Source organism: Callithrix jacchus, chromosome 5, assembly GCF_049354715.1.
Source record: "Callithrix jacchus isolate 240 chromosome 5, calJac240_pri, whole genome shotgun sequence".
NCBI lineage: Eukaryota > Metazoa > Chordata > Mammalia > Primates > Cebidae > Callithrix > Callithrix jacchus.
The window spans coordinates 117,083,625-117,097,142 of NC_133506.1; the positions used below are offsets into that span (position 1 = coordinate 117,083,625).

General features: G+C 53.0%; 1 protein-coding gene across 3 annotated transcripts; it reads right to left on the minus strand.

The window, feature by feature from the left end:
- Positions 1-85: 85 nt before the first annotated feature.
- ABI3 (ABI family member 3) lies at positions 86-13,299 on the minus strand. Of its 3 annotated transcripts, none has more exons than XM_008997400.5 (8): positions 13,165-13,299; positions 6,679-6,846; positions 5,161-5,337; positions 3,151-3,236; positions 2,826-2,921; positions 2,458-2,609; positions 1,097-1,231; positions 86-759 (listed from the first exon to the last, which is right to left on the minus strand). In XM_008997400.5, exons 1-8 carry the CDS (start codon positions 13,279-13,281, stop codon positions 596-598), a joined length of 1,095 nt encoding a protein of 364 aa, XP_008995648.3. In that variant the 5' UTR covers positions 13,282-13,299; the 3' UTR covers positions 86-595. The 3 variants fall into 3 exon arrangements, with proteins under 3 accessions (XP_008995648.3, XP_003733058.3, XP_008995649.3); XM_003733010.6 differs by having other exon boundaries at positions 2,458-2,612; XM_008997401.5 differs by lacking the exon at positions 6,679-6,846 and having other exon boundaries at positions 2,458-2,612.
- Between the last annotated feature and the right edge of the window lie 219 nt (positions 13,300-13,518).

Below are 13,518 nucleotides of genomic sequence, written 5' to 3' on the forward strand. Positions count from 1 at the left end.
TCCGAGAGCCCCGCTTAAGTCAGGGAGATCGTCCCCACTCTTGGGCAAGTGCCCAGCCAAATACAAACACATCACACACAGCAAGCAGTGGGCAAAAGAGCAAGTTGCGGTCAATGGCTGCAGAGGGGCGTCTGGGGTCCAATGTAGCCTGCACTTTGTGGGTACCGAGGGGATGGGAGATGCTGCTTCTGGGGCAGCTGGTGGGTTGGGGGTTGAGAGCTGTGATTAGCAGCAGTCTTAGAACTGGGGTGCTTTTCAATACCTCCTGGCCCCTTATCTCGTGGGACAGTCACAGGACGTCATCCGTTTTATTCAGAGTTGGCACTTGGAGCAGGAGACCCAGCCCCGCATGGAATAGGGGTCCTCTGTTGATAAGCTTCTTGGGGTCCAGCTCTTCCCCATCTGCAGCAGGCCTCTGGGTAAAGTTCTCTCTCCTCAAGACACCCTCCCTGCCACTATGGGATCAGGGACAGAACACAGCTCGCAGCCCAAGAGGTGGGCAGAATCAGTCTCTCCGTGACCAGAGCTGGTTTTGGCCTGGGACTCATGCAACCCACTCAGTGCAGAGATCGGCTGCCCAGAGAGCCCTGGGCTGTCAGCAGCTGGGCTCCACATAGTTCCCAGGGAAGAATCCAGTCCCCTCTGAGCTGATGCCCTCGCACCAGCCATCAGAGTAGCGGCGAGTGACACAGATGATGGTGCCCTCAGAGAAGGAGAGCTCATTGTCCTTCTGGCCGGTGTATGGGTACAGTGTCACCACTGCAGGCCAAGAGAAGAGAGTGCTGTGAGATGTGCCTCTTGCCCTCTCCCCTCTACCCCCCACTACTGTGGGGAGGCAGGATCTCAAGTACTAGACTCCAGGGGAAAAGGCTGTATGTAGGAGGGGAGCTTCTTCCAAGCCTTCAGGACCCCTCCCCAGCTTAGTTAATATTTAGTACCAAGCCAGCTACCCTCTCCCCAGTTCCATTCTGAATTCATCAGGAAAATTGTGTGTGGGGCCCACACCTTTGTAGAGGGAGGGGAATGGGGGTCAGGGCAACAGAGGCAAAAGCTAGGAAATGGGATCTGGTTACTCTCAGTCCCAGAAGTCAGGTACCTTTCTCCAAGTATGAGGCAGGCACCCAGCTGGGCTCATCAGGCCCAAAGCCTGGTGGCGGTGGAGGCAGCCCCAGTTCATCTTCATCCAAGGGTGGAGGAGGAGGCAGGTCCAGCGGCAGGGGCAGCTCTTCATCTTGGGGGAAAAGCAGAAAGGCTCTAAGTGTGGCACAGGAAACTCCTTCAATGTGTCAGGGAACTGCTTGAGAGCTGGGCCCTAGAATCCACTGGCCAGACACGGTGGCTCACGCCTGTAATTCCAGCACTTTGGAAGGCTGAGGCAGGCAGATCACCTGAGGTCAGGAGTTCGAGACCAGCCTGGCCAACATGGTGAAACCCGGTCTCTACTAAAAAATTAGCTGATCATGGTGGCAAACCTGTAGTCCCAGCTACCTGGGAAACTGAGGCAGGAGAATCACTCAACCCGGGAGATGGAAGTTGCAGTGAGCCTAGATCTCACCAATTCACTCCATCCAACCTGAATGACAGAGAGACTCCAAACAAAAAAAAAAGCGCCTGTAATCCCAGCACTTTGGGAGGCCACGGCGGGTGGATCACGAGGTCAAGAGATGGAGACCATCCTGGCCAACATGGTGAAACCCCGCCTCTATAAAAAAGAAAAATGCACCTTAACTCATGCAATCTTCCTCCACTCACTCCTGTCCTCCCATAGTGCTGCTAGCACGTAGTAAGTGCTCAGTAAACCTTGAAAGATCATCCAGGAGTAGAGGATAGTCAATGCCTGCCTCTTATTAGCTGGGTGACGCTTGGGCAAGTCACTGAACTTCAGCTTCACTGGCTTCTTCTGTTAAGGGAGAGTGTAAAGACCCTCTCAAGATGAAGTTTTTTATTTTATTTTTTGAGAGGGAGTCTTGCTCTGTCACCCAGGATGGAGTGCAGTGGGGCAATCTCAGCTCGCTGCAGCCTCTGCTTCCCGGGTTCAAGTGATCCTCCTGCCTCAGCCTCCTGTGTATTACAGGATTACAGGAACGTGCCACCATGCACAGCTAATTTTTGTATTTTTAGTCATGTTGGCAATATTGGTCTCCAACTCTTGACCTCAAGTGATCCACCCTCCATGGCCTCGCAAAGTGCTGGGATTATAGCGGTGAGCCATCCCACCTGATCCTCAGGATTAAGTTTAAATGAGAAAATGGATGAGAGGCTTCAAACACAGGACCTGGTATACAGAAGGCACTAAGTTATATTAGTTCATTTCCGCCGCCTCCTTTTGCTGGCGTGCTGCCTTCCTTGGAGGAGCAGTTCACTGATGCTAGCCGGGGTAGATCCAAGAAGTGTGGGCTGAGGGGTGGCAGGAGACTGATCCCGCGGTTGGGAAGTAGAAGGGGTGGAGCTCCTTACCCGGTGGGGGCGGCGACAACTCCAGCGGGGGAGGCCGCTGGAACTCCTCGAAGACTGCTGGTGGAGGAGGTGGGTCCAAGGAGTTGAGGAGAGGTGGGGCTGGGGGTGCCGCCTGCCGCTTGGGCGTGGAGGCCCCACCGACACCTTCGGCGCTGCTGGATACCAGAGAAAGCGGGGCTCGGCCGGGTTGGCAAACACTTTCCCCGCTGCAGCATCCCCAACTGGCCCCACCCCTCCAATCCTAAACGCAGCCCCGCACGTGTGACCCAGAGTCCTCTCGTCAGGAGTCACTGCGACCACCTGCAGGAGGCCCCTCTCAAAAGCCACCTCCCACCCTCCACCCATCCACGTGGTCTTGTAGGTCTCACCCGGCCGAGGCCAGGGAAGAGGCGGAGGAGGCGGCGGAGAGTTTGCCGTCGGGCACCACTGGGAGGTGCACTGGCTCGGGAATCCGGGGTGGTCTCCTGCCAGGGAACGAGGAGTGGATATTAGGAGGGAGGAGTAAGGCTTCTGGCCAGCAGGGGTCGGGTGCGAGCAGGAAGGGCAGTTGGCTGAGGGGGAAGTTTGGCCCCGGGCATCCAGCAAGACTGCCTGAGCACCCGGGCTCCAGGGGTGGGTGGTGAGGCGGGGGAGGAGAGTTTGAGGGTCGCGCAGGGCAGGGCCAGGCTGGTTGGAGTAGCAGCGAGGTCTCACCCTAATGTGGCGGAGGCGGGTGTGGCAGGGGCCTTGATGCTCTTTCGAGACAGGGTACCGGTCCTTGACAGCTGCGTGCTGAGGTCCTGCGAGGAAGCCGGAGGTAGGGCTGACATTTGGGGTGAGGGGCGGCTCCCTGCCCTCATCCCCAAGAGGAAATGGAAGGGGGGTGGATGAGAACCCGGAGGGAGAGCCTGGCATGGCCAGTTCCCACTTCCACTTCTCAGGCTCCTCTCCTGCCCTCCCCCCACCCCACTCCCTTGTCATTGCCTGGGTTCTGGGACTCAATTCTGCTAAAGCCGACAGCCACTTCCTCTGCACAGCCGCAGGGTGTTGAGTTGGCCCAGCACCCCCGTCCCTCCTGCAGACCATCTTAGAGCCCAGGAAGCTGGGGCCCTAAATTTGGTGCTCCCTAACTTTGATTGGGCTGAGGAGAGGGTGGGGAAAGGAGAGGACATATCACCCTTAGAAGTGTCTCACCTGTCATTTTCGCAGATTTGTGGAATTGGCTTTGGGGAGTTAGGGCAGAGAGGAGCAGGACCCAGGCCACTTAAGGGGGATGTGTAAATGACAGGACACAAGCTAACGTGAAAAGGACACTTCAGCCAGGCACAGTGGCTCATACCTATAATCCCAGCACTTTGGGAGACCAAGGTGGGTGGATCACTTGAGGTCAGGAGTTCAAGACTAGCCTGGCCAACTTGGCAAAACCCCACCTCTACTAAAGATACAAAAAATTAGCCAGGCATGGTGGTGCATGCCTGTAATCCCAGCTACTCAGGAGGCTGATGCACAAGAATGGCTCCAACCCGGGAGGCTGAGGTTGCAATGCGCCAAGATTGCACCATTGCACTCCAGCCTGGGTGATGGTGAGATTCTGTTTCAAAAACAAACAGCCAAAAGGGCCGGGCACAGTGGCTCATACCTGTAATCCCAGCACTTTGGGAGGCCCAAGCAGGTGGATCACAAGGTCAGGAGTTCAAGACCAGCCTTGCCAAGATGGTGAAACCCTGTCTCTACTAAAAACTACAAAAAAAATTAGCCAGATGCGGTGGCAGGTGCCTGTAATCCCATCTACTTGGGAGGCTGAGGCAGGAGAATCGCTTAAACCCAGGAAGCGGAGGTTGCAGTGAGCCAAGATTGTGCCACTGCACTCCAACCCGGGTGACAGAGCAAGATTCCCTCTCAAAAAAATAATAAAATTAAATTTTAAAAAAGAAGAAAGGCACTTCTGTTACCGGGGGACTTCCCCAAGGGGCTGGTACAATGTTACGTCATACAGGTCACCAGGGGCAAACAAAAGGGAGTTGAGCTGAAGCAAAAAGAATATAAGTTAGATAACAGAGACCTTACTGGTGGGAAGGAGGCCTGGTGGCTGAGGGGAGAGTGTGGTTTCCCCTTTGAGGGGGCTGATAAGTTAAGGATATCAAGGGCTTCATTTCGATACAGAAATGTCAAAGTATGGATTCAGGAATTGAAGATGGGATGGGTGTGAGTGGACGTCTCCAGCATCACAGAAAGACACAGGCTGAGAAGGTGCCCTCGTCATGCTCCAAGTCCTCTTTGTGTGGCTGCATCCCCGCTTCTCACCAACAGCAGCTCTGGGGTGCCTGCTCAGTGCAGTGACCTCAAACCCCCAGACAGAGGAAGTTGCTGTTCTCATGTGGCTGGGAGCCATTCTCATGCACGCCCTGACATCCTCCCTTCCCCTTCTTCCCCTTCCCACTTGCCTGGCGCCCATGGGGGCAGGGAGGGGGGCAAGGGGTGCTCAGGATCTCACACTCAGCAGATCCTCTGAGGACGGTACAGACCAGTTTTGGAGGGAGGGAAAGGATGACAAAATCTGGGGAGAGGGAGAAGAGCTCAGAGGAATGGCTTCAGGGAACGGTGGAGGCGGGTGGATGGAGTGGCAAGTTGGGACAAAACATGCAGGATAACTGGGTCTTCAGGCAAAGGGGCCACGAGGCAGGAGAGGGTGCATTGGGAGGGAAGGAGGAGGGCTCTCTCTACCTTGATCCCATGGCCAATGTCATCCAGGCAGCCAAAGTTGAGGGGTCTCCTGCTGTAGGGCGTGAGGGTGGGTAGGCTCTCTGGGGCAATGATCTTCTGGCCAGGGGGCAGCCGCTGGACTGTGGCTAAGGTACCAATCTCTCTTCGGGCCACCTTCTCCATATGCATGTTCACCATCTGCATGACAGGGTTCGAGGTGACAGTTGGGGGGTGGTTTGTGTCCAGCGCCCTTCCCTCTAAGGCAGGAAGAAGATAGAGACTTTGGGCTGGGGTTAGGGACCAGGAGAGGCAGCGAGGTCTAGAGAAAGAGGGCCTTTCCCCACCCCCCAGGCCACATAGCAATTGGGAAAAGCATCAGAAAAGGATGAAGCCACTCGGGAGCAACTTCCTGGTGGAAAGAGAATAAGGGTTATTATTAGCTGAGCAGGAGCAGGAGGAAAAGAGAAAACACGACATCCCTGGGGACGTGTTAAGCACGGGGCAGCTTGGGAGCAGAGGGGGATAATACGGAGGTGGCTGAGAACGGTGGCTGGATCAGCTCTCCCTTTTGGGGGACAAATAAGTGAACTGACTTCCTCTCAGAATGTTCCATGGAGAAGCCTACATTATGAAAGGGTGGGAACTCTGGTCTGCCGGGGAGAGGAAAAGACACACCCCACACACTGAACATGTGGGCGATGCGCAGGCCAGGCCGAATGTGTGGTGGGATCTGTGCATGTGCTTTACAGGGCAATTCGTCGGTCAAGGATCCAGGAAGGAAGGAGGAGGGTGTGTACATTAGAACACTGTGGGGGTGGGGCTGGAGGGGGTATACGGTATGGTAGTGGCAGTGCTTCCAGGGCTGAAGATGACCTTGTCAAGCAAGCATCCTGGGTCTAGGACATTTATTTATTCGTTTATTTTTGAGCCAGAATTTCTCTCTTGTTGCCCAGGCTGTAGTGCAATGGTGCAATCTTGACTCACTGCAAACTCTGCCTCCTGGGTTCAAGCGATTCTCCTGCCTCAGCCTCCCAAGTAGCCGGGATTATAGGCGCACGCCACCACGCCCGGCTAATTTTTGTATTTTTAGTAGAGACGGGTTTTTACCATGTTGGCCAGGCTGATCTCGAACTCCTGACCTCAGGTGATCCACCCGCCTCGGCCTCTCAAAGTGCTAGGATTACAGGCGTGAGCCACTGCACCCAGCCAGGTCTAGGATATTTATTAAGACACTGCTTGTATTAAGATGCAAGCAGGGTTCATTTGCTTCTTTACTGTGTATGCCGCTGCTGTGATTGCTGAGGGGAGAGAGTAATGTCCAGGATAGCATTCTGAGAAAGAAAGAGCTCTGCCTTCGGGGAATTTGTAGCATAGCCACAGAGATAAGGAGGCCCGAAAAGCTTGGGAAGTGCCAACCTTCTGCTGTAGAGTTGGGCATTTGGACATGGAGGAAAGCAGGAAGGAACTTTTGCAGTAGAAAATGTCTGAGTCAGGCTGAAGAGCTGGGGCCTGACTCAAGATGCCTTCCCCGCTCCTTACCTGGCCCAGCGTGCTTACACGGGCTTCCACCCGTCTCAGGGCGGCCCCCTGCAGGTCCAACATGCGCAGAGTGTGACTGGCCAGGTTGCCCACCTGGTAGGCCACGCTGGCCAGTGCCTGGGTAGTGAAGGCCATGGTCTCCTCCAGCGCCTTCCGCTTGTCTGTGGCCTGAAATACACACAGCCCTGGCCTAAGGGCCAGCATCCCACTGGATCCTTGGCTGGCTGGGGTGGAATGCGAGAGGCTTTAGGGAAAGTCGGGGCTGGATTGGGAGACAGCAGCAACCCTCAGCTATCTGAGGTAGCTTCCAGCAGAACGACATTGTAGGAAGAGGGACTTGCTATAATATCACTTTAAATTCACTTTTAAAAAGTGAATCTGCAGCCTTGGGGAATGGATGCAAAGGGAGGGAAAGACACCATTCTCAAATAGGCCGAGGACTGAGAGGAGATGATGGTACAACCCTCCTGAAGAATTCAGCAACCGGCTGTCCTTTGAGGGGTTGGAGTGGGGTGAATGGTAGAAAGGAAAGAGGAAGGCAACACTGGCTAGAGCAGACAATCTCTTTTTTGGAACAGAGTCTCACTTTGTTGCCCAGGCTGGAGTACAATGACATGATCTCGGCTCACTGCAACATCTGCCTCCTGGGTTCAAGCGATTCTCCTGCCTCAGCCTCCCAAGTAGCTGGGATTACAGGCATGCACCACCATGCCTGGTGAATTTCCATATTTTTAGTAGAGGCAGGGTTTCACCATGTTGGCCACGCTGGTCTTGAACTCCTGACCTCAAGTGACCCACCTTCCTTGGCCTCTGCAAGTGCTGGGGTTACAGGCATGAATCACTGCCCCTGGCCAAGCATTCTTTTTTTTTTTTTTTTTTTTGAGACAGAGGTTCACTCTTGTTGCCCAGGCTGGAGTGCAGTGATGTGATCTCGGCTGACGAAGCCTCCCCCTCCCAGGTTCAAGTGCACGTGCATTATGCTTCAGCCTCCAGAGTAGTTGGGATTATAGGCAGGCACCACCATGGCCAGCTAATTTTTAATTTTTTTTAGTAGAGACGGGGGTTTCTCCATGTAGATCAGGCTGGTGTGGGACTCCTGCTCCCAGGCGAAGTCTGCCTCAGCCTCCCAGAGTTCTGGGATTACAGGCGTGACCTACCATACCCGGCTGGCTTTCTTAAAAAGAAACAAACCATGGCCAGATGCAGTGGCTCACAACTGTAATCCCACTACTTTGGGAGGCCTGGGTGGGCATATCACTTGAGGCCAGGAGTTTGAGACCAGCCTGGCTACCATGGCGAAATGTTGTCTCTACTAAAAATACAAAAATTAACCAGACATGGTGGTGCGTGCCTGTAATCCCGGCTACTTGGGAGGCTGAGGCATGAGAATCACTTGAACCTGGGAGGCGGAGGTTACAGCGAGCTGAAATCACATCACTGCACTCCAGCCTGGGGGACAGAGTGAGACCCTGTCTCAAAAAAAAAAAGCTTTCCATGTGACTCTTGCACTTTTTGTTTAGCTCCAGTCTGCAGATAGGTATTTGGGAACTCAGATAAGGAAACTGAGGCCCAGAACAGAGGGAATGTATTCATTCATTCCCTCTAATAGCTTTCCAGTACCCTGAGGATAAAATCCAAGCTTCTAACCGTGGCCTACTACAGCCCCTCCAGGTCTGGCTCCCAGCTTTCTCTTCACCTTCATCTCCTTGAAACCACCTTTACCACTTCCCTCTCACACCCTTCCCTCCAGCCACATTTGCCCACTGGGTTTTGTTCCTGAACAAGCTGAACTGTTTCTGTTTCAGGGCCTTGGCACGTGTTGTACTTATTTTCAGAATCCTTTTTGTTTTTTTTGAGATGGAATCTCACTCTGTCACCCAGGCTGGAGTACATTGGCGTGATCTCAGCTCCCTGCAACCTCCACTTCCCAGGTTCAAGCGATTCTCCTGCCTCAGCCTCCCAAGTGGCTGGGACTACAGGTGCATGCCACCATGCTCGGCTAATTTTTTGTATTTTTAGTAGAGACAGGGTTTTACCGTGTTAGCCAGGATGGTCTTGATCTCCTAACCTCGTGATCTGCCTGCCCTGGCCTCCCAAAGTGCTGGGATTACAGGTGTAAGCCACCGCGCTCGGCCTTCAGAATCTTCTTATTAGCAGGCCTCAGTTTCTCAGAGACACCTTCCTTCGCCACACCAAGATTTCCCCCAGCCCACTCCTTCCCTGCCTCTTTATCACGTTTACCCTGTTCTCTGTTCTTCATGGTTTTTAGCACTATCAAACACCATCCATGTAGTTTTCCATTATCTACCCCCATCCCTTAAATGGAAGTGTCCTGAGAGCAGGGGGCTTGTCTGTTTCATCCTGTATCCCGTCTTGGAATCACGCCCAACACACAGAAGAGTCTTCATAAATATGCACTTGTGAGTTAATTAGCAGGTCGGATGGGAACCCAAACATTCTCTGGGCACATTCCCACTGTGTTCTAGGCACAGTGCCAGGCGCTGGCCAGGGCCACACTGCCAGTCAGTGCAGGAGGGGTGAGCAGGCAGTGGCTGAAGGAAAGAAGTTTTTTTTGGGTGCCAGATCAGGCTGTGGGGGCTGGGGCAAAACTTCTCTGGTCTTTTGGTTCTGCAGGCAGCTTCCTCATCTCTGGTCGGGTTGTGGAGTCGCCATACTCTAGTCTGTACTTTTCTAAGGCAGGTAGGGGGCAAGTCCAGGGTGAATCTGGGGTAGAGCCAGTGGGCCAACAGGCCAGGCTGCACACTGCAGTCCCCTTGCTGGAGCCCTCGGGTGCCCCTCAGGGCCTGTCAATGGAGAGCAGACCTAGAAACTCTAAAAGCAGGGTCTAAGACACCTGGGGGCCTCTAATGGAGCCTGAGCCAGAACTTCTGGGAAGCCCAGGCGGTAGCTCTCTCTTCCCTGTCTTTCTTTTCCAAGAGTGGGAAAGCGATGCTCGTTTGCATGTTCATTTACATCTCATCAGCATATGCAACAAAATTTACATCTCCTCAGCATGTGTCACCAATAACTTTGAATAGGCAAAGAAATCAACCCAGGATAGTAAAACCAGACGGTAACAGGTCTTGATTTAGTTCAGGACCTTCCTTTACTGAATGAGGAAACAGGTCCAGAACTGAGCAGTGACTACTCCTCCATCTCCACCCAGGTTTCTTTCTTTTTATTTTTGAGATGGAGCCTTGTTCTGTGGCCAGTCCACCCAGATTGCTTAGCTTGCCTGTCTTCTCCTGTTCAGTTTCCTCCCCAAACTGACATGTGGAATTGTTGGCCCAAATAGGAAAAGTGTCTGCTTGGGCCCAGCTCTGGGCACCTGGAGCCCTAACACCTACTGGCCCCTGGCTTTGCTTTTGGCCCAAAGTTAGGTGTGCAGGGACGAGGGTCTGGGATCCATCTCTGTGGCTGAGTGCTTGTTTGCCATGCAAATTACCCTGACTGTAAACTCAGTCAACCCTGGCCTTCCCTGTGGGTTCCCTAACATCTCAGCAATGTGGGGAGAGAAGGGCTGCAGGTGGGGAGGGAGTGTAAGGGAGTCAGTCAGGCCTTATGTAACAGCAATTGTGAGATTCAGAAACTTCCTAGGCATTTGCCCAAAGAGCCTCAGAAAGGCCAGGAAAGGTATCAGGTTGTGTGTTCTAGTAGTTAGTGTTCTGCATGAAGGAAGCAGGAGTCTGGGGATCCCAGCCTGGGTCAGGGCTTCTGACGCCCTGCATATTTTTGCAAGGACAGCTTTTACTCCCTAGAACTGATTCTTATTATCCATCCTTCCAATGAATGATAATGATGACGATAGTCATGGTAAGAGCTGCCATTTATCTTGCTCTTCTGAAGGGGCAAACACTAGGCTAAATGCCTTGATACATTTTTACATTAAACCCATGGAGCCACCCCTGAAGGCAGGCATGAGAATCAGAGGAGAAACTTGCCACAGTTCCTGTAGTTGGTAGGTGGCAGAGCTGGAAATTGGACCTTGGTCTTTGTGACCCCAGACTGCACTGTGTGTGCAAATGAGAGCCCTGTGGAAGCTCTTTGAGGCATGCAGAAGTTATGGGAAGAATGGAAAGGGCTGCTTGGATCCTTGACCATAGAGGGAACATGCCTTTCTTTCTTTTTTTTTGAGACAGAGTCTCACTCTGTTGCCCAGGCTGGAGTGCAGTGGTGTGATCTTGGCTCACTGCAACCTCTGCCTCCTGGGTAGAGTAATTCTCATGCCTCAGCCTCCCACATAGCTGGGATTACAGGCGTGCACCACCACACCTGGTTATTTTTTCTCGTGTTTTTTTTGTTTGTTTGTTTGGTTTTGTTTTTTTAGTAGAGACAGGGTTTCACCATGTTGGCCAGGTTGGTCTTGAACTCCTGGCCTCAAGTGATCCACCCACCTCGGCCTCCCAAAGTGCTGGGAGTACAGGCGTGAGCCACCAAGCCCAGCGGGAACATGCCTTTCTATGCTAGAAGAATGCGCTGGTTTCCAAGCCTTGTTCTGCTTCATCTGCGGGTGGTCATTCAACATCCAAACAGATGGAAATGATACCCAGAGTAGCATTTTCAGTTAGTGGAATAGGGAATGGGCTTTGGATTCAGATTTCTGAGTTTGAATATGGGCTCTACCACTAGCTTGGAGACCTCTGGGAAAATGACTTCACCTTTGCAAACTTCAGCTTCCTCACTGTGAAGGGGAATGGTACTGACTTCACTAGGCTTGAGATGAGGATGAAGGGAGGCCAAGCTGGTAACATGTCTGGCCCAAAGGAAGGGTCCAGAGTGTTTTAACTGCTGTCATCACTGACTCTCTTTAATCTGCCATTTCCCATGAGTGCTTGTTCCTCATTTATTTCTTTTTTTCAACATTCTTATTATGCTAGGAGATCCCTGTGCCTGTTCTCATAGTTTGGTTAGTACATGTTAGGAAAATAAAGTTTTGCCCAAGGGGTAATAACATTAGCCTGCAGCAAGCAATTCAGGGAGCAGAGGAAATCTAAGCCAGAGAGTACAAATAAACTGTCTTAAAGTCATAAAGCAAGTCGGGAGGCAGAAAGATGGAGAGGAAAGAGCTTGGCATCAGAAGTCAGGGAGGCCCAAGTGTGGTGGCTCACATAGTAATCTTAGCACTTTGGGAGGCCAAGGTGGGCAGATCACTTGAGGCCAGGAGTTCAAGACCAGCCTGGGCTACATATGGAGACCCTGTCTCTAAAAAATAAAAAATAAAAAAAATTAGCCAGGCATGGTGCCATGTGCCTGTACACCCAGCTACTCAGCAGGCTGAAGTGGGAGGATTGCTTGAGCCCAGAAGTTCAAGGCTCCAATGAGCGATGATCATGCCACAGCACTCCAGCGTGGTTGACAGAGGAGACCCTGTCTCAAAAAAAAAAAAATCTGGCTGGGCGCAGTGGCTCAGTCCTGTAATCCCAGCACCACTCTGGGAAGCTGAGATGGGTGGATCACCTGAGCCTGACCAACATGGCGAAACCCTGTCTCTAGTAAAAATACAAAATTAGTTGGGCGTGGTGGTGCGTGTCTGTAATCTCAGCTACTCAGGAGGCTGAGGCAGGAGAATCTCTTGAACATGGAAGGCAGAGGTTGCCGTGAGCCAAAGTCACGCCATCGCACTCCAGCCTGGGCAACAAGAGCAAAACTCCAGCTCAAAAAACAAACAAACAAAGGAATGCCTGGCTCTGCTGTTTGGAGCTGTGTGGCCTTGGACAAGTCACTTCACCTCCCTGAGCTACTGTTTCCACATCTGTAAAATAGGAATTACATGCCTCACAAGGTAGTTGTACAGATTAATGAAATAACAGAAGTTATTTCCATCATGGCTAAGTTGCCTTGCTTTTCCTCCTTGAATCCAGGAATCCATGTTTTCAGCCCCAGGACAACCACACTATTTACAAACTGTTCTACAATGCCACCTCCCCATCTTCTGCTGGTAGCCTGCTCCCAGCAGTCATGTGGGCCATCCCCCTGCCTCTGCATGAGACCCCCTCTCTTTAGCCCAGCCTACTCTGCCTTATCCTCACTCTTCCTCAGATCTCAGGGAAAGCCTTTCCCTGGTCCATCTCAGTTTCACTGTGCTGTTTGGGAAGTTCTTCCGAAGCCTCTCCCAGAGCCAGCCTGGAAACAGAATGATCACCAGCATCTGTGTGAGGGCAGGGGCTTTGGGTCTCTGGACCAACCTGTGGGGGACTCAGAAGGATGAACCTGGGGTGAGGCCTGAGAACAGGATGGAATCTCACTGTCTGTCCCAGACATCTCTGAGGCTCTGAGAGCAAGAAGGGGCACAGTGGGGGCTTGGGTAGTATGGGGTCAGGGTTAAGTGTTTCGGTCTGGGATGAAGCTGAAGCCTGGAGTGGGAAGATATCTCAGCCAAGGCCCAGGACAAGCACTGTCAGGATGGCTCCCCAGGCCCAACCTGGGGCTGGGCTCAGGGTCCCTTCTCCAGGGCTGGGGTGTCAGGCCTGTGCCCGCTCTACCTACCTGCACATAGTTGTCCTCGCAGTAGTCAGCGACCCGCAGCAGGGCACTGTGGTTGCCCCGTAGAGCCTCCCGTCCCGTGGGGATCTCAAACTCCTGCAGCTGCTGCAGCTCCGCCATCACCCTCAACCTCTCTCTGGCTCCCCAGGGAGCCCGCTCGTTTTGAGCCTCACCCTGCCCTTGATTGGTTGCGCTGCCTTCCCTCCCTCTTACTGCTTTTGGTTTCCTCTGTGTGAGACCCAAACCTGCTTGCAAAGGGCAGGCACGCTCATTCCGGGACAAGAGGAAGTCAGTCCTGCTCCCTGAGCCTGCGCCTCTCTGTCCCCTGCCCAGAGGAAGGGGGAAGCCAGGGGCCCA

Coding starts and splice junctions, on each gene's coding strand:
- ABI3 (XM_003733010.6), bottom strand. CDS start 13,281: ATGGCGGAGCTGCAGCAGCTGCAGGAGTTTGAGATCCCCACGGGACGG. Junction 5,338..6,678: donor GTGTAAGCACGCTGGGCCAG/GTAAGGAGCGGG, acceptor CCTGTCATGCAG/ATGGTGAACATGCATATGGA. Junction 1,232..2,457: donor GTTGTCGCCGCCCCCACCGG/GTAAGGAGCTCC, acceptor TTTTCCCCCAAG/ATGAAGAGCTGCCCCTGCCG.